This window comes from Polypterus senegalus, chromosome 3 (assembly GCF_016835505.1).
Source record: "Polypterus senegalus isolate Bchr_013 chromosome 3, ASM1683550v1, whole genome shotgun sequence".
NCBI classification, from domain to species: domain Eukaryota; kingdom Metazoa; phylum Chordata; class Cladistia; order Polypteriformes; family Polypteridae; genus Polypterus; species Polypterus senegalus.
In genome coordinates this window covers 279,451,939-279,478,842 of record NC_053156.1, presented here as the reverse complement: position 1 = coordinate 279,478,842, position 26,904 = coordinate 279,451,939, and the positions used below count along the sequence as shown (strand labels likewise).

At 39.4% G+C, this 26,904-nt stretch overlaps 1 protein-coding gene across 5 annotated transcripts in view; it reads left to right on the top strand.

Annotated features, from left to right (window-relative positions):
• Positions 1-23,290, top strand: part of kif21b (kinesin family member 21B) — a 118,572-nt gene extending 95,282 nt beyond the window's left edge. Inside the window, exons 23-35 of one of the 5 annotated variants that reach the window (XM_039749278.1) lie at positions 6,393-6,511; positions 8,077-8,282; positions 8,375-8,449; positions 8,940-9,050; positions 13,797-13,835; positions 15,362-15,498; positions 15,718-15,898; positions 16,123-16,287; positions 16,427-16,544; positions 16,753-16,923; positions 17,485-17,684; positions 19,854-20,009; positions 20,465-23,290. In XM_039749278.1, coding sequence (XP_039605212.1) covers positions 6,393-6,511; positions 8,077-8,282; positions 8,375-8,449; positions 8,940-9,050; positions 13,797-13,835; positions 15,362-15,498; positions 15,718-15,898; positions 16,123-16,287; positions 16,427-16,544; positions 16,753-16,923; positions 17,485-17,684; positions 19,854-19,953 — 1,622 coding nt within the window. In that variant the 3' untranslated portion in view covers positions 19,954-20,009; positions 20,465-23,290. Of the gene's footprint in view, positions 1-6,392; positions 6,512-8,043; positions 8,283-8,374; positions 8,450-8,939; positions 9,051-13,796; positions 13,836-15,361; positions 15,499-15,717; positions 15,899-16,122; positions 16,288-16,426; positions 16,545-16,752; positions 16,924-17,484; positions 17,685-19,853; positions 20,010-20,464 lie in introns of all 5 variants that reach the window. The other 4 variants (XM_039749277.1, XM_039749281.1, XM_039749279.1 and 1 more) reach the window with 4 other exon arrangements.
• Positions 23,291-26,904: the final 3,614 nt, after the last annotated feature.

Genomic DNA, 26,904 nt, shown 5'->3' with positions numbered 1-26,904 from the left:
CAGACAATAACTTTGAACAATGTTGGCGTTTACCCCCCTGGGTGGAATTGAAGGGTCGCATAGTGTGGGGGAGGAACGATCTCCTCAGTCTGTCAGTGGAGCAGGACAGTGACAGCAGTCTGTTGCTGAAGCTGCTCCTCTGCCAGGAGATGATCCTGTTCAGTGGATGCAGTGGATTTTCCATGATTGACAGGAGCTTGCTCAGCGCCCGTCGCTCTGCCACAGATGTTAAACTGTCCAGCTTCATTCCTATAATAGAGCCTGCCTTCCTTACAAATTTGTCCAGGTGTGAGGCGTCCTTCTTCTTGATGCTGCCTCCCCAGTGCACCACCACGTAGAAGAGGGCACTCACCACAGCCGTCTGGTAGAACATCTGCAGCATCTTATTTCAGATGTTGAAGGACGCCAACCTTCTAAGAAAGTATAGTCGGCTCTGACCTTTCTTACACAGAGCATCAGTATTGGCACTGTAGTCCAATTTATCATCCAGCTGCACTCCCAGGTACAGTGGGTTGCAAAAGTTTGGGCAACCTTGTTAATAGTCATTATTTTCCTGTATAAATCGTTGGTTGTTAAACGATAAAAAATGTCAGTTAAATATATCATATAGGAGACACACACAGTGATATTTGAGAAGTGAAATGAAGTTTATTGGATGTATAGAAAGTGTGCAATAATTGTTCAAACAAAATCAGGCAGGCGCATAAATTTGGGCACCGTTGTCATTTTATTGATTCCAAAACTTTTAGAACTAATTATTGGAATTCAAATTGGCTTGGTAAGCTCAGTGACCCCTGACCTACATACACAGGTGAATCCTATAATGAGTATTTAAGGGGGTCAATTGTAAGTTTCCCTCCTCCTTTAATTTTCTCTGATGAGTAGCAACATGGGGGTCACAAAACAACTCTCAAATGACCTGAAGACAAAGATTGTTCACCATCATGGTTTAGGGGAAGGATACAGAAAGCTGTCCCAGAGATTTAAGCTGTCTGTTTCCACAGTTAGGAACATATTGAGGAAATGGAAGACCACAGGCTCAGTTCAAGTTAAGGCTCGAAGTGGCAGACCAAGAAAGATTTCGGATAGACAGAAGTGACGAATGGTGAGAACAGTCAGAGTCAACCCACAGACCAGCACCAAAGACCTACAACATCATCTTGCAGCAGGTGGAGTCACTGTGCATCGTTCAACCATTCAAGACTTTACACAAGGAGATGCTGTATGCGAGAGTGATGCAGAGGAAGTTTTTCTCCGCCCACAGCACAAACAGAGCCGCTTGAGGTATGCTCAAGCACATTTGGACAAGCCAGCTTCATTTTGGAATAAGGTGCTGTGGACTGATGAAACTAAAATTGAGTTATTTGGGCATAACAAGGGGTGTTATGCATGGAGGAAAAAGAACACAGCATTCCAAGAAAAACACCTGCTACCTACAGAAAAATATGGTGGTGGTTCCATCATGCTGTGGGGCTGTGTGGCCAGTGCAGGGACTGGGAATCTTGTCAAAGTTGAGGGACGCATGGATTCCACTCAGTATCAGCAGATTCTGGAGACCAATGTCCAGGAATCAGTGACAAAGCTGAAGCTGCGCCGGGGCTGGATCTTTCAACAAGACAACGACCCGAAACACTGCTCAAAATCCACTAAGGCATTCATGCAGAGGAATAAGTACAACGTTCTGGAATGGCCATCTCAGTCCCCAGACCTGAATATAATTGAAAATCTGTGGTGTGAGTTAAAGAGAGCTGTCCATGCTCGGAAGCCATCAAACCTGAATGAACTAGAGATGTTTTGTAAAGAGGAATGGTCCAAAATACCTTCAACCACAATCCAGACTCTCATTGGAACCTACAGGAAGCGTTTAGAGGCTGTAATTTCTGCAAAAGGCGGATCTACTAAATATTGATTTCATTTCTTTTTTGTGGTGCCCAAATTTATGCACCTGCCTGATTTTGTTTGAACAATTATTGCACACTTTCTGTAAATCCAATAAACTTCATTTCACTTCTCAAATATCACTGCGTGTGTCTCCTATATGATATATTTAACTGACATTTTTTATCGTAACAACCAACGATTTATACAGGAAAATAATGACTATTAACAAGGTTGCCCAAACTTTTGCATCCCACTGTATTTATAGGTCTGTATCCTCTGCACACAGTCTCCTCTGATGATCACCGGGACATGGTGGGGCCTGGGCCTCCTAAAATCTACCACCAGTTCCTTGGTCTTGCTGGTGTTCAGGTGTAAGTGGTTTGAGTCGCACCATTTAACAAAGTCTTTGATTAGCTTCCTATACTTTTTCTCCTGCCCACTCCTGATGCAGCCCACAATAGCAGTGTCATCAGCGAACTTTTCCACGTGGCAGGACTCCGAATCGTATTGGAAGTCTGATGTATATAGGCTGAACAGGACCGGAGAAAGTACAGTCCCCTGTGGCACTCCTGTGTTTCTGACCACAATATCAGACCTGCAGTTCCCGAGACGTACATACTGAGGTCTTTTTGTAAGATAGTCCACAATCCATGCCACCAGGTGTGAATCTAGAGATTGGATGGTGTTGAAGGCGCTAGAGAAGTCCAAAAACATAATTCTTACAGCACCACTGCCTCTGTCCAAGTGGGAGAGGGATTGGTGTAGCATATACAAAAACTATTTGCCCCCTTCCTGATTTCTTATTCTTTTGCATGTTTGTCACACAAAATGTTTCTGATCATCAAACACATTTAACCATTAGTCAAATATAACACAAGTAAACACAAAATGCAGTTTTTAAATGAAGGTTTTTATTATTTAGGGAGAAAAAAAATCCAAACCTACATGGCCCTGTGTGAAAATGTAATTGCCCCCTTGTTAAAAAATAACCTAACTGTGGTGTATCACACCTGAGTTCAATTTCCGTAGCCACCCCCAGGCCTGATTACTGCCACACCTGTTTCAATCAAGAAATCACTTAAATAGGAGCTGCCTGACACAGAGAAGTAGACCAAAAGCACCTCAAAAGCTAGACATCATGCCAAGATCCAAAGAAATTCAGGAACAAATGAAAACAGAAGTAATTGAGATCTATTAGTCTGGTAAAGGTTATAAAGCCATTTCTAAAGCTTTGGGACTCCAGCGAACCACAGTGAGAGCCATTATCCACAAATGGCAAAAACATGGAACAGTGGTGAACCTTCCCAGGAGTGGCCGGCCGACCAAAATTACCCCAAGAGCGCAGAGAAAGGTCACAAAAGACCCCAGGAGAACTTCTAAAGAACTGCAGGCCTCACTTGCCTCAATTAAGGTCAGTGTTCACGACTCCACCATAAGAAAGAGACTGGGCAAAAACGGCCTACATGGCTGATTTCCAAGACGCAAACCACAGTTAAGCAAAAAAAACATTAGGGCTCAACTCAACTCAACTCAAGCTGAAGCGATCTTGGGTGCTGCAACAGGACAATGACCCAAAACACACCAGCAAATCCACCTCTGAATGGCTGAAGAAAAAGACTTTGGAGTGGCCTAGTCAAAGTCCTGACCTGAATCCAATTGAGATGCTATGGCATGACCTTAAAAAGGCGGTTCATGCTAGAAAACCCTCAAATAAAGCTGAATTACAACAATTCTGCAAAGATGAGTGGGCCAAAATTCCTCCAGAGCGCTGTAAAAAACTCATTGCAAGTTATCGCAAATGCTTGATTGCAGTTATTGCTGCTAAAGGTGGCCCAACCAGTTATTAGGTTCAGGGGGCAATTACTTTTTCACACAGGGCCATGTAGGTTTGGATTTTTTTTTCTCCTAAATAATAAAAACCATTTAAAAACTGTATTTTGTGTTTACTTGTGTTATATTTGACTAATGGTTAAATGTGTTTGATGATCAGAAACATTTTGTGTGACAAACATGCAAAAGAATAAGAAATCAGGAAGGGGGCAAATAGTTTTTCACACCACTGTGGATGATGGCATCCTAAGCTCCCACCTTCTCTTGGTATGCGAACTGCAGAGGGTTGAGGGCGTGACGGACCTGTGGCCTCAGGTGGTGAAGCAGCAGCCGCTCCATGGTCTTCATCACATGTGTTGTCAGAGCAACAGGCCGAAGTCGTTCAGCTCACTAGGACGTGATACCTTTGGGACTGGGGTGATACAAGATGTTTTCCAAAGCCTCGGGACTCTCCCCTGTTCCAGGCTCAGGTTGAAGATGCGCTGTAGAGCACTTCCCAGTTCCTGCGCACAGGCCTTCAACAGTCGTGGCGATACTCCATCTGGACCCGCTGCTTTGCTGGCACGAAGTCTCTTCAGCTCACATGCGCTGCTGGTATCACCAGAAGGATGGTTGGAGGATGCAGTACTCCGAGGTGAGAGTGAGTTAGGGTGGTCAAACTTGTTAAAGTTGTTCATTTGGTTTGCTCTCTCCACGTCTCTCTCAATGGTGGCACCCCACTTCGAGCTGCATCCCATCCCACACTTCCTTCATGCTGTTATTCTGCAACTTCTGCTCCAGCTTTCTCTTGTACTGCTCTTTTGCCGCCCTGAGCTGGACTCGGAGTTCCTTCTGCACGCACTTGACCTCATGCTGATCACTACCTTTAAAAGCCCTTTTCTTCTGGTTCAAAAGGCCCTTGATATCACTTGTAATCAATGGCTTGTTGTTAGCATAGCAGCATACTGTTCTTACTGGAACTACAATGTCCATACAGAAGTTGATGTAATCAGTTGTACAGTCAACAACCTCCTCAATGTTCTCACTATGTGATCCCTGCAGTATATCCCAGTCTGTAGTTCCAAAGCAGTCTCTCAGAGCTTGCTCTGCCTCAGGGGACCACTTCCTGAATGAGCGTGTGGTAGCTCCCTCACTTTTGATTTGTAGTGAGGCTGAAGCAGAACCAGGTTATGATCTGCTTTCCCAAGCTCAGGCAGTTGGGTGGCGCTGTATGCGTCTTTAACGTTTGCATACAGTAGGTCAATAGTCCCATTTCCCCGGGTGTTACAGTCCACATACTGGGAGAAGGCAGGTAATGTTTTGTCCAGCGTTACATGTTTAAAGTCTCCAGAGATTAGCACAAGCACCCCAGGGTGCTGCATTTATAATTTAGCAACTGCGGAATGGATGATGTCACTTGCTATCTCCGCGTTCACTTGAGGGGGAACGGAAACAATAACAACAATGACGTGTCCAAACTCTCTGGGCAAATAATAGGGACGCAAACTTACGGCCAACAGTTCGATATCCTTGCAGCAAGTGGAGATTTTAATGTTTACATGTCTAGAGTTGCAACATCATTTATTGACATAGAGAGCGACACCCCCTCCTTTCTGCTTCCCGCTGGTACTTGCGTCTCTGTCTGCTCTAACTGTGCTAAACCCGGGTGGCTCCACGTTAGCATCTGGGATGTTAGTTGATAGCCACGTTTCACTAAAACACAGCAAACTCCATTCTCTGTAGATCCTGACATTTTTCACCAGTGCAGCCAGTTCGTCGATCTTATTTGGTAGTGAGTTCACATTTCCCAGGATCACAGAAAGCACCGAAGGTTTGTAGCGCCACTTTCTTGCTAGACACGTGGCTTTTTTCTTAGCACTGTAAGGGGAAACAAAAAGGTATCACAGAAAAACAACATATACAGTACCTCGAGTCTTCCTATACAATTACAAGTTGTGCAGAATGTTAAGCTTGCTCACTTGTTTGATAAAAAAATCTCCCTTTCTGTTATGCAGTTATACAACGCATTGATGACATTAAAGATCATTTGATTGACTGAGTCTTGCAAATTGAAAATCTTATATAAATCAATTTATAGAAGTGGGTCTGCTGAGTTACTTTTATTTGTGAGGTACTGCCTGGTACATTTTGAGTTAATCATTTGTTAAAAGAAACAAGCAACTATTAACAATTGGGGTGGCATTAGTAATGACATTAATGTTGCAAGGTGGTGTGGAGGAAGAAAATTTGAGAGCCACTATCTTAATGGATGGGTTGTAACGACTATACTCTCTAAAATACCTTTTAAGAGGAACACATTAGCACAGAATGCCTTTCTAAATTGTACTGTATAGATTTTGCATTATCTCAGTCTTGTACAACAGTCTTAATTTTGAGTGGAGGTAAAGAATTTCTGATGTCTGACTTTGCAATTAATATCTACCTGTGTAATATGTTTAGTACGCATTATGATTTATTTTTACAGTGGATTGTTATGAATTAGCAGTTTGATTATTAAGGTGAAGAAGATGATGACGATGATGAAGATGAAAAGAACCTATACACTCACAGATATTTTTTATTTAATATTATTGGTAACTTTGTAAAATTCTAGCATATACAGGTTTATACATGTACTGTAAATGATAAAACAATGTTACTTTTATTTTTGAAAAACAATCTTTATCTGTTCATTTTAACAGAGAATGGATATGCCAGTACAGATGAGGAGGTGTCGGAGTTTAGCCAGGCCTCAGAAGGAAGCTCCTCACAGGCCTTTAATATGAAGGTCTCTGCAAGCCAAGATGACTTTAAAGTAAAGGTACAGACTAAGTCTAGCCAAGTTTAAATCTTTACCTTACTTTCACCAGTCTATCTTAGTTTAGATTTTCACATTAGGAATAATCTGTGCTGGAATAAATACAGAATATAGACAAACATTTTTAGGGTTGTTGTGATCACCAAGCTTTAGTTCAACATATATTTTTTTTATTCTCACCTTTTATGATAGCCAAATACTATATGGTTATCTGTTTTTTTTCCTTCTTCATCTGCACTTTGTTGAACATTTGAAACATGCTGATGCTGAAAAAATGATATCGATGACTTACTTGGGGAAATCGTTAATGCTGTAAAAGCAACAGAAGGCTAATGAGAGCACTCTAGCAGTGCTCTATCTCTTTCGTTGTTCTCAGGAGTTGCTTCTATGGCTGTCTTCTCCAGGTTGCCCCACCCCTTCTGATAGTCCATAGCCACCTGAGAAACATGTCTCTTACAGGTCAGAACCAAGGCCATTACAATAATGGAATACAATGTAAGAGATAATGATTTAACGGCCAGTTGACGAAAGCACATATTGATTGGGTACAGCCAGCTACCTAAAGGAAAGTGAGCTCTAGAAGTATCCTTTATGTTTCACACCTTTGTAGATAGCACTGTACAGTGGCTGGGTGATTCAAATACCAGCGCTGTGAATGCCAGGTGGTTTAGGGTTTTTATTGGCAACAGGTGATGGGGAGAGCCTTTGTGAGGGGAATCCTTTGGGAGGATAGAGTAAGTTTGTTTGTTTTGAGTGAAACAATAGATACACCTGTTTGACTTAGGGCTCAAACTGCTCATCCTGTGCAAGTCTCTCTGTCTTTCCAGTCTTATTTTCTCACATGTTTCTCCTGACACCCACTGAAAACATACAAGCATGACTGGAAAACTTCTAACCCTTAATATTAATGCCCCTTGCTGCACCTCTTGATGATGACTGATTATTTTATTTAAGTTTGTTTTGGCAAGATGAACACATGGCCATGGAAAGAAAAGGAGTGGACTCCATGGCATGCAGCATTGAAAAGCACTGGATCAATTGTTTGATTTTGTTTTAATAATGACACGGAAAAACCCATCCATCCATCCATTATCCAACCCGCTATATCCTAACTACAGGGTCACGGGGGTCTGCTGGAGCCAATCCCAGCCAACAGAGGGTGCAAGGCAGGAAACAAACCCCAGGCAGGGCGCCAGCCCACCACAGGGCGTGCACACTCACACACACACACCAAGCACAAACTAGCAATTTAGAATCGCCAATGCACCTAACCTGCATGTCTTTGGACTGTGGGAGGAAACCAGAGTACGCGGAGGAAACTCACGCAGACATGGGGAGAACATGCAAACTCCACGCAGGGAGGACCCGGGAAGCGAACCCAGGTCTGACACGGAAAAATCATAAAACTAAATGCACATCATGAATATGCCTTGCATTTCATTGTATTCTACATGTTGGATTGCATTTACTTTTGGCGCAGATAGTCTTACGTAGATATGAAGGCCATGTCTTTAGGATTGTATGTTTTGTTCTAGAGTTCAAAATTAAACACTCTGTCTGTCTGTCAGACTGAACCAAAGCTGTCAGCTCAGATGAAGGCCGTTTCTGCAGAATATCTTGGTCCAACACTGGATGTTTCCACTAAGAACATTACAAAGTCCCTTGCATCGTTGACTGAAATACGAGAAAATGGAATTGGCTTCTTGACTCGTGACTCATACTATAAAGATAAGGTTTCTCGGACAATCAGTTTGCCCACAAGAGGTAACACCTTGTAAGTAAAGCTATTCTGTAAAAGGTTTTATCTGCTTCCCCTAAAAGAAGTAATCATATTTCAAAACCTGACACATACATTTTATTCCATAGCCCCAGGCAGTCTAGAGGACCTGAAACCTCACCACTGTTACGACGGAAATCATATGACCGTGGACAGCCCTACAGGTATGCTATGCCAAAGGAGATGCACTTGTACTAGAAATATTTTTAAGAGATAAGCTGATTGTTACACTACCCTTTCCGGCAGGCTAGCCTGCCTTACTAAACAGGTTTATGTGAGAAAATATGTTGTTGCTGAAACTGGAAATATAGCAGACAAAAATTAATCTAGTAGTATGACTAAAATAGTGCTGCCTGTATTATTTACAATTTTTTTTCTCAACACAAAAAATGTGTTAAGTGCTATATCACTTTTCCATTTTGAAGACTTTTGCCCCTCTGCCCCTTTCTGTATATGGACATCCCCCAGGATCTTGTCTAATATTAAATCAATTGAATTTAAAGGTGCATTACAGTATATACAAGTAGACACACTATATGGTAATGTCTAAATAATAAATTATCAATGATTTGAAAATGTAATAGACATTTTTAGTGTCATCAAAAACAGAAATATCACAATTTATGGAAGTAACAATTTTTCTTCCTGGTTTAGGTCAGGAGATGGAAGCACTCCTCCTCCCTCACCACCACTGAGATCTCGAAATGACAGAAATGTGTTTTCACGATTAACTAGCAACCAAAACCAGGGGTCAGCCCTTGACAAGTAAGTATTTCAAAAATGTGATATATTTAACAGTTATTAGCTATTTAACTTCCCATTCTTTACATTTTAGCTTTTTGTAAATTAGCAAAATGCAATCCAGTTCAACTTAGCACTAAACTAATAGTGTGAATATTTCTGGTAAATCATCAGAAGTTGTAATTAATCAGTCATTAAACCACTAGTTGGACAAAATCCCATTACTGGAGCAAAAATAAATTAATAAAATGGAGAATGGTGCAGCATGCAGCACAATATAGGGTTTTGTGTTATTTTTCTTACTTTGTTCATTGTAACTTTACTCTTGTGTAAGTAATTGTGAACTATTAGAAAGCAATATACTTTGTATCACTAGAATTGTGAACTTAAACATATTGCAAAAATAAGTATCAAATTTTCTTATGCTCTGCTAAAAAAAGACTGCATGATTTTAATAGAATATTATCCTGCTGGACAATAAAAACCTTAAAGTGGTGTGGTCACAGTTTTTTGGTAATTTGAATCAGTAATATCAAACATTGTAAGCAGGTGCACATAGTTTTAAAAATTAAAATATGACAAATAGTTGAGGAGCAATAATAAAGAATTAAGGAATACTTAATAAAACATGGAAAAAAATCATAATAACAATTTGAAGCACTAGGGTAACTAACTATTAGATATCCTCAATGGATTAGTAGTAGGGTGTTGTACTGTTTTAGCCATTGTGGCTGCCATGAGAAGTCAAGCAAAATGACGCCTTTCTTTGGCTAACAAAAAGATTATAATATACCAGTAACTGTGGACTTGACTTATAGTTTTCATGCTCTTTCTCTGTACGTTTAGCATTTGTTTGCTCAGAGGTTGATGCACTTGCTGCTTCCTGAGCATCTCATTTTCTCCACCCTAGCACCCTACTTCTTCTCTTCTTCTGCTGGCATCTTTTAACGTTAAAACTGATTAAATCAGTGTTTGTGCTGCAATTACTTAGTATGCATCCACAGCTCGGCCACACTGTTGGCCGCTGCCAAGAGTGGATTTTACAATAAAATAAAAATAAAATAAAAAGAGGAATAACCTTGGAGGTCAAGCATCACCCTGAAAGCGGATAGTAGATGTCACGTAGTATATGTGTACCAAATTTCAGGTCAATAGTCCAAAAGGTTTACGAGCTACAGGTGATTTAAAATCCTGGACAGACAAACAGACAGCCACCGTAGCGTATTATATATATACAGTACAGGCCAAAAGTTTGGACACACCTCCTCATTCAATGTGTTTTCTTTATTTTCATGACCATTTGCATTGGTAGATTCTCACTGAAGGCATCAAAACTATGAATGAACACATGTGGAGTTATGTACTTAACAAAAAAAGGTGAAATAACTGAAAACATGGTTTTATTTCAGGTGACTACCTGTTGAAGCTCATCGAGAGAATGCCAAGAGTGTGCAAAGCAGTAATCAGAGCAAAGGGTGGCTATTTTGAAGAAACTAGAATATAAAACATGTTTTCAGTTATTTCATCTTTTTTTGTTAAGTACATAACTCCACATGTGTTCATTCATAGTTTTGATGTCTTCAGTGAGAATCTACCAATGTAAATGGTCATGAAAATAAAGAAAACACATTGAATAAGGAGGTGTGTCCAAACTTTTGGCTGCACTATATATATATATATATATATATATATATATATATATATATATATATATATATATATATATATATATATATATGGACAAGCTTTTGAGGCAGCTCAGGCCCCTTGTTCAGGCAAGGTATAATCAGTTAGCTAGTAAAAGATGTTATTTTTGCTTGACTTCTCAATGGATTAGTAAGCAAATAAAATATTTGTAATGAAAATGGGCAGAGGTTTAACCATAAGTCTTCTAAACACTTTAGAACATACATAAGAACAAACAATTTTGACAAATGAGAGGAGACAATTCATTTCTTTAGGAACATTTCATTAGTTAATAGCTAAGCTCTCCCAATATCTCATCCAGATACTTCCTAAACATTGTTAAGGTTTCTGCTTCAACTACACATAGTTTGTTCCACATTTCCACAACTTTTTTAGTAAATGTTAGGAGTTAAGAGTTACAAAATACTACCCAACGGCAAGACTCTTTAATATTTTTTTAATATCACCCTAAATTTTTTTTTGTAATTGCAGAGCTCAGAATCGTGACAGTAGCTTCAGAACATATTAAGATCAATAATCAATTTAAAATTAAATGCTTAAACAGAATGATATGCTGTAGTGATTAAAAGAGCTAAGAAAAATAAACAGCCTGGACTGGTAAACATTCATTGTAGAGTCCTCACAGAAATTAGTGCTCATTTATTGTATATATAATTTATTACTCTTTTTTTTCTGAAGAAAATCTCAAATATTTTATGCTAGCTAATGTACTGCAGTTGTATGAAGAGATAACAATTTATAGGCTACTGTGTTAACTTGTGCTGTTACAGGAAGATAACTGGAACTAATTTTAAAATGCAAGATACAAAATCAGTTCTAGATTACCATGTATGTTAACAGACATTTGTTATGTATAAAACTTTACTAATTTCATGAAGAAGCTACAAAAACTATAAGCAATGTAGAATTGGAATAGCCACTAAGAAGAACTGGCATAGTTGGAGTTTATTTTTTGGAGTTGTATCAAACATTGCATTGGTGTCCCTTAAGGATCAGTACTGATGCCACTGCACACTATATTTAAAATGTGTGTTACATCTGCAGATGGTGCTAAATCAAATAGATTAGCACCTACATCTTAAACAGTCTCAAGAGATACAATGGAATAGCATTCCATTTTTTTAGACATAAAGTTGAGTGTAAGCATGTGTACTGCATAATTTTAAGAATAAAAAGTACAAATATTAGGCACAATTGCACAGTTAAGGTTTTAAATATAAAACATATACAGGTGACATCACATCCTGAAGTTTTTGTCTCCATGTTATAAGTCAGACCTAGAAGCCCTACAGAGAGAACACAGAAGAACTAGACTTATTCACTATTGAAAGTCAGGATTAGTGATTAAAGAAAATGAATATTTTTAGCTTATGTAAACAAAAATTAAGAGGAATCCTAAAAAACAATTTATCATTTTGCAGAGCATAAGTAAAGTTGATGTCAGTCGTTATTTTTTAATGTTTTTCTTCTAGACTATTATGTTGCAAATTGAACCTGGTTAGGGGTAAATGTTGTTGAAATGTTAAAAATATTCCTCATAAAATGTGACTGAAAATAACTCTTTCTCCTTGAAACTTTCCCAATGTTCTCATGATTTAATATTTTACTTTAATTTACTTTAATTTAATGCTCATGTAATATTCACATATAAATATCAAGGTAAATCATTTTTTGACCTTAAGGAACCACAATATGTGAGTGGAATAGCACTCTACTTGGAAAGAATAACCTTTTTTCATGATCATGGCAAGCTATACTTATACCATTCAGCTGAAAACAACTTGGCATTCTAGTTAGCTATTTTTGTTTGCTACTGCTACCAGAAATGCCAGTGATTGGGGCAGTGCCATACTTCAGTCATGACTGACAATTATGTGAAAGATTTTGTGTGTGAAGATGCTGTGGCAGAAGCCACACCTCTGTAAATGGGAAAAAAATAAGCAAAATGAACAAAGCATTTATTGCATTGCCTCTATATCAGAAGCAGCACACATGACAGCAAGAGGCATTCTTGACAGTGCCAGTAGTGCATGATCGATTTTCTTTTGGCATTAATTGGTGAAAGACCAGGAAGTGTGGGGTATAGACATTTACAAAATGCAAAATATGAAATTCTGTACATGTGCATTATCTTGATGAAAACTAAAAGTTTAAATAGCAGAAATATATAGGCAGCTGTTGTCCAAGGACAGTGCTGAAAAGAAACACATAAGTTGCACTACCTTATTCTTAAATCTCTATTCTCTGCCCTGTTATTACTAGACTAGGCTGGAAGAATGTGGAGAAAATACTTTGTAGAGATGGATATTATTAAGAATGCATTGAAAAACTGGGTGACTAGTGCTGGCACATGACCAGATTTGCCCATCATTAGAAAATGCATTAAAGTACTTTAAGCCTGCTGGGTTACATTTTATGATTTCATTAGATTAGAGGTTTGTCACTAGATGCTATTCTTGGGTTTAAATATATTTTTATTATGTCATGACTGGAGATGATTGATTTGAAGTAAAGCAAAGCCATTTGTTATGCATTTTGGCTACCTATGGAAATATCCTCCCAGTCAGAAACTGGAGTCTAAAGCTGTAATGGAGTAGCTTTTTCGAGGACTCTAGAAGTGTGTGAGGTGCAGTGGAGACATAATTAACAGAGCATGTCAGAATAATCTCTGAATCTACTGCCAGTTCATGTGCTTTGGAAGAATATAACTAATTTAATTTCTAACCCTAAAAATTACAAATGTCATTTACACTAGTACTACCAGTAACCAACATACAAACTTGAGTTCCAGTCATGAATGGCAATTATATGACCATCTTATGAAACACATGTGCAAACCAAGCATAATGAACTTATGTACAGTAAGGTGTGGGGTGACAACCTGAATGCTTGCAAAAACTGAGTTCATTGCTTCCCCCTCCCTTGTTCCCTCCTGACTGATCCCACCCTTTCTCTTTCTTTATTTCTCTGTGCTGCTAAATTAATTGGACTGCTGTTTTCAAACCACTGGACCACCGCCTCTCTGTCCCCTCTGTCATAACTGTGCTACTGTTCTATTCATAGGTCCGATGACAGTGACTCGTCTCTGTCGGAGGTGCTCAGGTATCTCTTTCTGTCTGTCTCTCACCCGGCGCCCTACTTTTCTGCATGTCCACCTGTGTGTGTCATTGATTCTGTCTAGTAGCGATAAAAAACTGAATGAACCTTTCAAAGAATATGGCCCTACCAAGATCAGTCCCTCCTAGTAAGCAAGAGCCTTTTTGTTGGCAGAAACTGAGAACTGGCATTTTTTTTTATCAAACCAGATAAACACATGTGAGCATGTGTCATATCCCATGAAAACTGGTGGGATATCGTAGTCCAGGTCTACTGCATTAGCGTTATATTTTTTCTGAATAGCAGCTGACCTGAGTTACAAAGTGGTAGAATATGCTGATCTGGTTGGCAGTACACAGTCTTATAAAGGTTCCTTCATAAAAGTGCATTACATCGGTGTGGAAGGACACAAATGTCATCTGCTCTCCAGAAACATGGAAAGACCCTCCTGCAGTGACTGGCTCCCAGACAGCATGATGCTTCTTATTGGACATTATCTTATATTTGGTTTGGCTGATATGCATGAGGCTTATTTTTCTTTGACTGTCCAGTGTTAAGTTTATTAAATTAGTCTTCTTCCATCATCCATCGAGGGCAGCAGTCTAAGAAAGAAGTAAGCCAAGATTGCCTGTCACTCGGTAAGTTCAGTGGTATCTTAAATAGACAGGAGCACTCAAAATTATCTCTGTAAGTCATAATGTTTAATCTGTTTGAATTAAAAGGCTTCCAGGAAATGGGAATTTATGTAGCACGCAGTTTCAAAATAATTAAAGTTAGTCAACTAGGACAAAAATAAAACAACACTGTTGTATAATAATCTCCCACTATAGTTCATGTAATCTATATTGTCCCCATAATCCGCTCACCATGGTAATATTTGGGGATGAAATTGGATAAATAAGAAAAAACAGAGAACAAAGAAAGTCACATGTCATTTAAAAGGAGTTGAGTAAATTTTGATATGTAGACATGTAAGAGGTAATAGATGCAGATTGTAATAAAGGTGTTTCTCCTGAAAAACATGTGCAGCGTATGCAGCACACTAAGTGGACCTACAGCTTAGGATGTTTTTTTATTCTGTTAGAGGTGGCAGAAACAATATAATGGTCAACTGATGTTACTGCTAAGCTTTAGGTGCCTCTTAAAATGGATTATAATGCTCTCCTGGAATAAAATGAATAAGGTGAAGCTTATATATCTTTATTGCTTGAATAGTTAGAACCTCATAATGTCTGAGCATGAACTACAAACAAACCACAAGAAAGTCAGGGTTTAGAGAACAGGAGAATCACAGAAGTTTTATTTTCAAAAAGAGAACGGGGATGAATTCTGATTAGAAGAATGGGTTCTTCATGTCACTGCTGTGTGAAAAGCCAAATTTATTGCATCTTATATTTTTCAAGCTTAAATTTTCTTTATTAAAAGTGAATTAGAAGATTCTTGTTCAAAAAGTTAGGGCAAGGAAAAGGAGAAATTGCCATTCATTTCCTAAAAATGTGAATACTTACTAATGTGGATTTATCTTTTGGCAGGGGTATCATCAACCCAGTAGGAGGCACAAAGGGAGCTAGAACAGCACCCTTGCAATGTGTGTCTGTTGCAGAGGGACACTCCAAGCCAGTCCTATGTGTGGATGCAACCGATGAGTTACTTTTTACTGGCTCTAAAGGTAATGGATGAATATCTGGTGACAAAAAGTCTTAAATTGGATTACAGTTGGGGCTTTGTAGACTTGATGAGTAAATATAAACTTGTTAGAAAACAACTATTTAAAAGGAAAATGCATCTAGAAACAAATTTCTACTGTCAGTTGTTTTATCTCACAGAGAAAAGTGAAAAGTGAAATTTGACTAAAGAAGGACTCTTGTTTTTTTTTTTTCTTCTTTAGATCGCACTTGTAAGATGTGGAACCTTGTCACAGGGCAGGAAATAGTCACACTGAAAGGTCACCCAAATAATGTAGTTTCTGTAAAGTATTGTCCTAACTCATGCCTGGTCTTCACAGTATCCACATCATACATCAAAGTTTGGGACATTCGAGACTCTGCCAAGTGTGTCCGTACCTTCACGTAAGTTTGATGTTTGTGAAGAATAAGGCTTAGTATAAACATAGTATCTTGATAGGGTGGGTAGCTTTATTGTATTAGAGATACATAAGCCTAATTCTGAAGTAATAAGCTTTTTGTTACTTATGAGAAGTGAGTAATCGGATCGAAGTTACAATTATTTTTTTTTTTTCCTTTTTTAATAAGGCTGAATTTGCATTTTTACTTCATGCTCTTTGCTCACTTAGGTCATCAGGACAGGTAATTTCTGGAGATGCATGTGCTAGTACCACTACTCGCACTGTCACCACTGCTCAGGGAGAGCACCAGATTAATCAAGTGGCCCTGAATCCTTCTGGCTCTGTTCTGTATGCTGCAACGGGTAATGCTGTTCGCACATGGGATTTAAACAGGTACAATATGATGGACAGACAAACCCACTGCTGATGTACTTGTCAGGGCAGATACAGTGGCGATTGTCCTTTACTTTTCCCTCAAGCCTTAGTTGCTGCTCTCTGACCCAGATGCCATCAACCTTTCCTCTAATTTCAGGATGCAGGCCAGTGGAAAGCTAACTGGACACATTGGTTCAGTAATGTGTCTCACTGTGGGGCAAACAGAAGCAGGGCATGACCTGGTCATTACTGGATCAAAGGATCATTATGTCAGGGTTAGTGATCTCATATCTGGACATTTCATTGGAACTATGCATCATTTAGGAAGAATCTGTTATTTTATTGAACTTGTGTTCAGTCCATGTGTTATCTGCATCTAGCATTGACCTTTTGTTGCCACCTATCATCCTTTTTAATTTTCAAATGTGTGTTCTGCACTACAATATAGAGAAGCAGGAGTCATAAGATGCTTACCTATTGCAGATGTTCAATGTTTTGGAGGGAACAGTAGGGAGCATAGGACCAGCCCATAACTTTGAACCTCCACATTATGATGGCATTGAGTGCCTTGCGATCAGTGGTGATGTCCTTTTTAGTGGTTCCAGGGATAATGGAATCAAAAAATGGGACCTGGAACAGCAGGAGCTCATACAGGTAAGTCACAGAATCTAGTTGTATATTGTTATAACAAACCTTGAAGCCTTTCTCCCAACTGATGTAACTAAAATTAGTTTTATGATTATCCTTACAGCCATGTGAATAGCAGGTTTTTATGTGGTACAAAATATCAAGAGGAAGTTCTACAATAGTTAATGGTACTTCTCAGCCACTAAACAGACATATCTGCTTCTTAATTGCTGACCTCTTAATCTGCTAGCTGCTTGCAGCTTTTATGTAAGATACAGCTGCAGATATACATGAGGTACATCCTGTAAATTCATCCTAAGTGAACTGTGGCTGGTGAGATAATTTACATGATATGCCTAACCAATTTAATCCTGCACACATATTAACACTCAAAAAACAAACTTGAATCAAAAGATTTCTATGTAAAACCCAAGACTATTCTACGGTTGATGTGTAGGTTTTGTCTTTGAATGTCTGCTGCTGTAAGTTAGTCATTTGGTTTTGTGGCATATTAAAAAGAAAAAAAAAAAAAGATTTTTTTATGATTTCAAATTGTGTAGTGGATCTTCTTTTTTTATTCTCTCTTAGCAAATTCCAAATGCCCACAAAGACTGGGTTTGTGCTCTGGCTTATGTACCTGGTCGGCCTATGTTACTAAGTGGCTGTCGTGCAGGCATGCTGAAGGTATGGAACGTTGAAAATTTTTCCCCCATTGGAGAAATCAAGGGCCATGACAGCCCGATTAATGCCATCTGCACAAACTCCAAGCAAATTTTCACAGCTTCCAGGTAAAGTACTTGTAGTTTGACTGCACTGACAGACAAAAGTTATAATTATTTGTGCTAGAGATTACTGGTTTATTCACTTAAGGAAGTGATATCTGAAAGCTTTAAAAAAACGTGCATTCACATGTTCCCTCTAAACCAATAGAGGTGCTTGCTTAATACTTGCTTGTTAATATGTGCTCATACACTAGTGAAAACGTGGCAGTTTTGCCTTCTCGTCTGCATTATGTCCAAGTTTCAGTTCTATCTATTCTGTCAGGAAAAACCTGCAAACTCCTTATAGACAACAACTAAACATCGGCATTTCCAGGATGTGGAATCAATGAGGAAATCATATTATTGACTGTGTCACAATGCTGCCAAGTCTTCTTTAGTGATTATTACAAAATCAGTAAATAATATGGTGCTTCTTAATAGAAAAGAGGAGTACATTTGCAATGTTAAAGAGGACCTAGCAAACACCATCTTCCTCAATGAAATCTAAATATATGTACTGTATACATCATAAAATCAGACTCCGACTTATACGCCCGTTCAAAAATACAAGACTTAATTTTTTTTTTTTACATCTTCTTGCTTCCTCCAATCTCGCACCAGTTTCTCTGACACACTGAATTTTGTTGCAGTAGCGCATGTGGTCACACAGGCACAATACATAGAAAAGAAAAGCAGTGTGCTCCATGGTTACTCTCTCAGGTGGGCGTTAGCATATCATAATCTCTTGGACCAATGGCGTGAGTTTTGCGCATTCGACTTACAGTATATGACCACCATAATAAAATACTGGAAATTATATGTTGAAATCAAGCCCCGACTTATACGCAGGAGAACTTAAATGCGAGTATACACGGTAATTAAATGCTTAAATAGTTTTACTAAGGTGAAAGTGATTGTACATTTTTTTGATATATCACTCTTTTTATAGCATAATATAAATACAATATATAATATATAATTAACACTCTTAATCATATTCAAAGTTATGAGAGGTCCAGAGCCTACATATCCCAGCAACAAGGCAGAAATCAAGTGTGGATTGGACACCAATCCATTTCATGGCTCAGTCAAACACAAACATGCGCCCACAGAACTAACTTAAAATTTGCAGTTAACCTTATCTGCAAATCTGTGTAATGTGAGAACTCTGAATATCTGGAGAAGAATCTACACAGACGTAAAAAGAATGTGAACACCACATTCAAATAGGGACCAGGTGTAGATTTTGGACCCAGAATATGTTATTCATTAGGTAGAAGTGTTAACTACCGTGTCAATGGGACACCCACTTTTTCTGTTTAGCAGTACTGATGGGTCTCTCGAGGGCTGAGACTAGTTGGCTTTGATGAAATTGATGTTTACATTACATGTGTATGCTTCCATTAGATTTGAATGCATTTCTTAATTATGAATCTCATTTACTGATAATATTAAAAACTAGTATATATTAAAATATAGCAAGAAGTCTGCCTCCAAATTTTAATTAAAAACGTAGCTATAAAAAGTATTATTTTGGGATGCTTCATTTAATGTGTACCCCATCTATGCAAGTAAAGCATAATTTTATATACCATGATGGCTCATTTCAAAAACTAGTCAATACAGAACACTGTTTTGTGCATTAGCAAGCACTGCATATGAAATGGGATGTGTTAATTATATATATCAAGTGGACTTTGTCATCTCCCTTTCTCTTTTTGTAAGAGTTGAGCTGTCTTATATGACAAAAAAGATACACTGTTACAGCACTTTGTTATATTTAAAAATAACATTTTGGCACAGTCTTAACAATTAACCAATATTAACTAATGTTTTAACCTTTATGCAGTACTACTAATACAATTACAGTACTAAGAAATACACCAAGCATGTTCTAATTATCACATTCTTACTCCTAAAACTCCGTCAATGATAGGGGAAGCAATTTGTTGTTCTTAAGCTATATCTAGATTAACTGCATTGAAAGCTAAAGTACACATCCTCATCTCTCCATTCTTCTTTAGATCTACTGTTACTTAGATAAAACCATTGTTACAGCTTCCATCCACATTCTTCATTCTCAGCAACTGTAATATGGCAATCCTTTGTCACACCATTCCTTCTGGAGTTCCCGTGCTGGGCTCATTCCCCAGATGTCCTTCACTAACATCTTGTCTTGTTTTCTTTCTGCTTCAGTGACTGTCGGGTAAAGCTGTGGAATTATGTTCCAGGCCTCACTCCCTGCCTCCCTCGGCGGGTCCTTGCGATCAAGGGCCGAGCCACCAGCCTGCCTTGAGCCTTCTCCTCTTTCCTGATACTCTTCTTCTGCTCTTCTCTTCATCCTCTGTTACGGTACTGTTGCTAGATTGTTGAGCTTCATAGTCATTTATCGGAATCTGTCCATACCCTCCTTAGTTCTGGGCCCACAAGGGTGTTTTGTGCTAGGCTTGTTTCTTTTCAGGATCTCAGGTGGTTCTCTGCATGATAAGCATGATATAAAGTGAAATCTGGTGTTTGCCCCAAACCACTAAGCAGTTTAGCAAACCTCTGATGTGGTATATGCAGAAAAGAGGTGATTTGAAAGAGATGTTTTGCATTAGCCTTTACTTGGTAGGAAATCACCTTTGTGCAGATTTTGTTATATTTAGTGCAGTACTGTAGACTTTACTCTCATAGAAGATTAAATATTGTGCCTTCTGTCTGTTGGGGTTAAGGTGGAATCTCTCCCAACTGAAAGCATGGACATTAACTCATCTGGTTCGCCAGTACCAGTCCTCATTGACCATTGATTTTTTTTTCTTTTGCAGTGATTTTACAGTAAAGATTTGGAACACACGACTGCAAACCAGGTAGCTGATGACACCTCCCAGATATGGTCATCTTGATTTCTGCATTCTAATCAAGCATCTTTCCTTTATGTTGCTGGATTAAAGTGCAACGTTTAAGAACAAACCCCTTTGCCAAATGAAGCATGGTCCTGTTGTGACTTTCAACTGGAGTGAAGATGTTTCAGCCTAGACCTTAAGAGCTTCCTGAAACAGTCCGTGATCCTCTTATCTTTTTTGGGAAGTAGAGCAGGGTGCTGAGCCATGCAAAGGTTAGGCAAGCCTCCAATGCCTCCTTTAAATGGTTGGAATTGACAATTCCTATACATCACTCTGCTTTCTATACTTCAGTGGTGCTGATATTACGACGTAGAGTTTGAAAGCCCAATGGCACATGGCTCTACAATGACTGTATTTTGGAAGATCATTTCTGGATGTATCTTACCTTGCTACCTCAGACTGGTAACAATGAAAATGGTACTGGAAGTTGAACTGAACAGGGATGTATTGGGGAGGTTTGCTGTTACCCCCACTTGGGCACTCCTATACTGGATGGAAGGACAAAGAGGTGATTTACACAATACCATCTTATCTTTTGACCCCAGCCTTTTTTTTTAAACCCTTACATGCTCTGCCATTTATTTGGCCACTACAGCTAATGGCTAAATAGGGAATCCTATTGTGACTCTTGTCTAAACTGACCTGGACAAGACTCATGGTTTGTGTACTGCTGAATACACTTGCTGTGCAAGAAAGTCATAAGGACTAACTCTGCAGGATTGAGAATGTGCACTACTTTAGGCTCGCATTTGGTGGACTTTATCTGAACGTAAATTGTGATAATGGCAGACAGGGTCTGCCCCACTTGTTTCAAGCACCTCTAGCCTTAGTGCCTATTGATCAGCCCTGCCATTATAGAGTAGCCAAACATAATATTATTTATTTATATGAATGGAGACAAACATTTTCATAGAAGTCTGAGAACCTTGTGCTGTTGTTCATTCCTGTATCGTGTTGACAGACCTAATAATGGCTGTCCATCACAATAAGCACACTTCTAAATGGATGAGCAGTCGGGATACTGTACCTTTGACTTAAACACAAAATATTAAGGCACATGGCAGAAGACTGGAACTTCTGCCGGTATCTCCTTATTCTCTGCTGGCAAATACTTTGAGGCCAACAAGCACATGAAGATCATAGCTGAAGCAGAGGGAAGGCCCACCCCCAAACCCCTCACCCCCAGGAGTCAATGACAGGGTCAAAGGTGCCTTTTCTCTCAGTATCTGCAGCATTTACAATTTGAGGACTAGACACAAATTTTAGTATTCTGTTGGAATTGTAAAATTCTCTTCTATCAGTGTTGCACAATAAAGAATGAATCTGGTGGTGGGCAGAACTGTTACACAAATTAATATCATTAGTGCACCAACCAACCCAGTGGGGTAAGTGGTATGCTGCAGGTGTTGGATGAGACAGCAAGAGCAACCAAGTTCTGTAGCATTCAACAACAGGACAACCAACCATTCTGAAATGCTCTGACATAATGCACAAAGTTCTGTTTGTTCTGAGAACGTTTCACAAATGTATTTAATAAAACTGCCTTCAATTGTTTTGCTCAAATTAATTTTGGGCTGTGGTCAGTGTTACTGTATTCTTACTTTGGAAGAAAAAAATCAAATACTTAACATATTGACTGTTAAACCTGTGTCCCCTGGTTCTGAAACACACATCTCAGTGATTGCATTGCCGGCAATGAGGGTTTAGCTCCAGTTGTGACTGACCCTTTGCTGACACATGGAATTGCAGAAGTTACAATTGAACAACAGACTTGAGTAGCGTGACCACATGGGTATGTGATAAAATGTGTTTCAGGTGCTTTGTGTTCATTCATCTTTATTCCCTGAAATAATTTAAAAAGATGCACAAAAAACGTGTGACGGGGCTCCAGCAGCTGGTGAACAAAAAAAAAACCCTTTTTATTTATCTAGCGCTTTGCCATAACATTACCCACGTCAGAGAGCTTTACAGTATTCTATAGAGGAATATTTTGGACACAAATAAATAAATGTATCATGAAATGTAACAATAAACAAATACATTAAAACACAATGATGTGTGAGCATAATTAAATATGTTTGTACTGCTTATTTCTTTGGTTTTTAAAATTCTTTCTTCATTTATTTATTTAAGGGACACCAAATGTAATGGCTTGAATTGAAAACTGCCATTTTCACTTGTCAAAGTTGAGACGGTGGACTCTAGTGAGTAATGTCCAAACAGTGGGCGGTCATATTTACAACTCACTAGAGCCTACTGCCCTCTCAGCTTTGACAGGTGAAAACGACAGTTGCCATTTCAACCGCACTTCATGTTGCATGTGGTGTCACATATTTAAAGAAATAAACAACAAAAACATTTCATGACATATTTAAGTATGTATGCCCACATATCATTCTTTTTATTTATTCCTTGTTATAATCCTCTTATTTTTTTGCCCTTCTATTTCATTCTTTCTAAATATTCCTCTGTAGTCTACTTTTTTTTACTATGTGAGAATAGACAAGATACATGGCTCGCTCTCGCTCATGGGTTCAGTAAGTCAGCAGTGGTTGTTTAGCTGAGGTCCTTACAGTGTGCAGTCGAAAGCCTCATTAGTGATTGTCATGTCCTGCATTATGCCAGGGATACTCAAAACTGAAACTGATTTCATAATCGGTGACACGCTTTCTTTTAATTAAACTTCTTTTCCAATTAGCTCTTTTATGGATCTCATTATGTAGTTAATAATAAATGTGGAAAGCTTTGTATTTTGGCAGAACTCTCCTTTATTTTATTCTTTTCATTGCATTTTTTCCAGTAGGATTAAACTCTCCAGAAATAAGAAGTTCACAAAGAGCCAGAGAGACATGGGTGTAAGTGGTAACTTCCTATAAAAGGTGAACAAACCTTGTTGGGAGTTTCCGAACTTGCTGAATGAAGGCTGAAACTGAGGAATACAAAATGCTTCAGAAAGTCCAATAGAAAAAGAATTGGTTGGAATGAAATCCTTCAACTGCAGGGACCATAGGTTTGAATTTGAGAGATGTTTGCTCATGGGGTCCAGCAGGATACAAATACTGTAGAGTCATTTCATTATCCTGTGGACAAGGAGCACCAGTGTCCCAGTTTCTTGATGAACAACAGCCAAAGTCGTGCCATGTCAGCTACTTCATCCATGGGACTACAACAGTGCCATATTTTGTAGCAATCACTTTCAAATCAGTTGTTCTTTCTGATGATATAACAATGTGACTGTATAAAGACTGGCAGCATATCCAACAAGGTTCCAAAAAAACAGTTCTTGGATTAGCCATAAATTCATCCATTACTGCAGTCAGCTGCGCTTAATGACAATGTGGCCATGGACATCACATGCTAAGTTTCCCTTTGACTTAAAAAAAATATCTATCATATAGTGCCTTATCTATCTATCTATCTATCTATCTATCTATCTATCTATCTATCATATAGTGCCTTATCTATCTATCTATCTATCTATCTATCTATCTATCTGTCTGTCTGTCTGTCTGTCTGTCCAATCCAAAAGGACATTGATGTCACATGAAATGCAGAGATTTATATCCATTAGAACATTTTTAGAATCCGTTGATTAGTTGTGGTGTCCAGCTGCTAAACTGCACATGGTTTTGCTTCAGTGTTCAACCTCATCAGTGTGCCTTAGAGAGTTTAGAGCGGTTTATGTTAATTGGCGTAGCTCACCTTTGTCCAGATAGCCATTCGGTGATTAAATTTTATGTAGGCCCATTGAACAGGAGTTCCAGATGTCCAGAGCATGTCATGAGGTCACTTAGTCATGCTTTTTCTTGCTCTTGGGTGTCTTCTTGCTCTCTTGTTCCTCTTTCCGGGGCAGATGCTGGTAGGAGAAGCTGCATGTGAGCAGGAAGGCCAGCATACCCGTATATCCACTGAGTAGCAGGCACAAAGGCTGGGCGATCACAAACAGGCAGAACACATTGGCCGAAGCGCTGTCATTTAGGATGAGTCTGTCCTGTTTAATACTTCTCATCACTGCGAAAAAGTAAACGAGTGTGACGGCAGGGTAAAACACGATGTCTGCCATGTTGCATGAGTGGAGGTGACAATGAAGCAAACTAGTTAATTCGTTACTTTTGCCTTTGGGCGCAAAGGTCAGCCTACTGGCTCTTTACTGCCCCTCCTTATCAGCTGACTTTGGACCCTTCTTGGCACCACATTAAAATCCTTCCAGTCTCTGCTCACCTGCAGTACACACTCTTTCAAGATTAAGAAGCGGCTCCCAGGTCAGCTGTTTGAGAAACACGTGAAAAGAAAGCTGATTGCTCCTTCATAGTCAAAAGTACATTTTCAGTTGTTTCTTACTTGACTGAATCCATCTACATACCACATCGAAGCCCCTAGACCTGACATGATCCAAGTACACTTCCAGGAAATATTCCAAGTTTACAATACCTGCTTCTGAATATGTCCCATGTTTGTAGTTGTGCGCATTTAAAGATGGGTGGAGTCCGGCAATTGAGCTCTCTCTAAACAGTAAGGAATGAAAGTCATGCCATGGTGGGCAAATTACACCTCCCTAGATTTGGTTAAAATTTAAACTTACACAGATTTTCGTCCCATGTCCCAAATGTGTGCCTGCTAGTTAATGAGTGACGGAATGAGTGGGACTTGAGATGACCTAGCTGGTTCTCATCTCAAACACAGTGCTGCTAGCCATGGGTTCTGCCACCCGTCACCCTGACCATGAGAATGAATTGAATTAAATGACCATAAGAATGTTGGTCCATATTCAAGCACGCAGTTCTACCTCCAGTCCCTCCATTAACCTGCCCATCCAGTTCAGAGACACACATTGGGCATGCGCACACGGACACGCGCTCACACTAGGGCGATTTCGACTCGTCAAATAACACGCATGTCTTCTGGGATAGGTCAGTACGAGGCGAGTGCTCCACGCAAGTGCCCACCAAATATCAGTGAAATGTACAGAACACCTCACTCTACACACAAAGGGGTTTATATTCGTATATTATGGATAATAAACACATATTTGGATACTAATTACAACTCGGATGACCACAGGAGTGTACACAATAATGAAGTGCACAAAGGCTACTTAACACCGCGAAAGCAGCACCCAGTAGGTCGCCTAAAAACTCACCGGTGTACCGGTAGACAAGCACTTAGAGTGCATGAACGAATCCACGTAAACACGAGTGGCAGAAGCACAAAGATAAGGGAACATGTAGGAGCGGAGGGGAGCAGCAGTAGCAGGCAAAACAGATGTGCATGGGCAGGAAACTACAAAAAGTGTACGAACAGAACAGCAGGGTGACACACAACATATAACAACAGCCAGTCGGTTAAAAAAACAGGCATAGGCACAGAGAGGTGAAAAAAAACGCTGGAGACGACAACATCGACACGAGCACAGCAGCACAGGCGTGTGCTGGACTCGAAACCACCGACCGTCTACCTCATCTACCTGCTCTCTCTCTCTCTCTCTCTCTCTCTCTCTCTCTCTCTCACGTACTTAAGCGGAGAGTCCTGAATTGCTTCACTCACACTTGGGCGTAGACCCTTGTGATGGGTCCACGAACACATATGTAGATCCAGAGCCCACCCACTTCACACGAGCCAGTACAACTGTCCGGTAAACAAGTGACGTCCCGGCTGGTTTCCTGTGTCTTGTCTCAGTCAAATTTCAGATGAATTTAGCGCACCCGACATTCGTTGTCTGCACTGCAATGCTGAGCGTTACACTTACTAGAAAAAAAAAGCACTGAAGAAACCTCATCCTGGAATGAAAAAGGGATGGGTCTGCATTACTTTATTATGGATAGGAATAAAAATGTTTTAATCAGGTCAAGCCCCGAGGGTATTACTTCAACTGACAGTACGCCCCATTCTGTGAATGTACGCACATCCGCCCACTAGCAGACAGACGTTCGAGACTTTGTGAATTCCTTTTTGACCACCTGCGAGAAACACGTCTTCAGACGACTAATACACGCGCATTTTACTGCTTGTAAATCGAGAGAAAACCTGACGCCAAACACCCACCTCACCGCCAAAGCATCCCAGGTCAATTTAAGTAACATTCATGTAAAATACTCACACACCTCCCTGAGGCCAAGGGATACATGCTGACATGAGATGGTAAGGACTGATCTGAAAAGAACCGAAGGGATCAGGAAGGGACAAACGGGAAAACGAAGGTGATGGACCCATGCCTGTATACCAGAATCGTTCAGATATTCGCACAGCATCAGCCTTGGCTGAAATCCATTTCTATACAAACCATTTGTTTCTTCCTGCTCACGTTACCTCAGATGTGGCTGGCCATTTATTCTCGCAACAATGGGGTTTCATCGTTTTCAGTT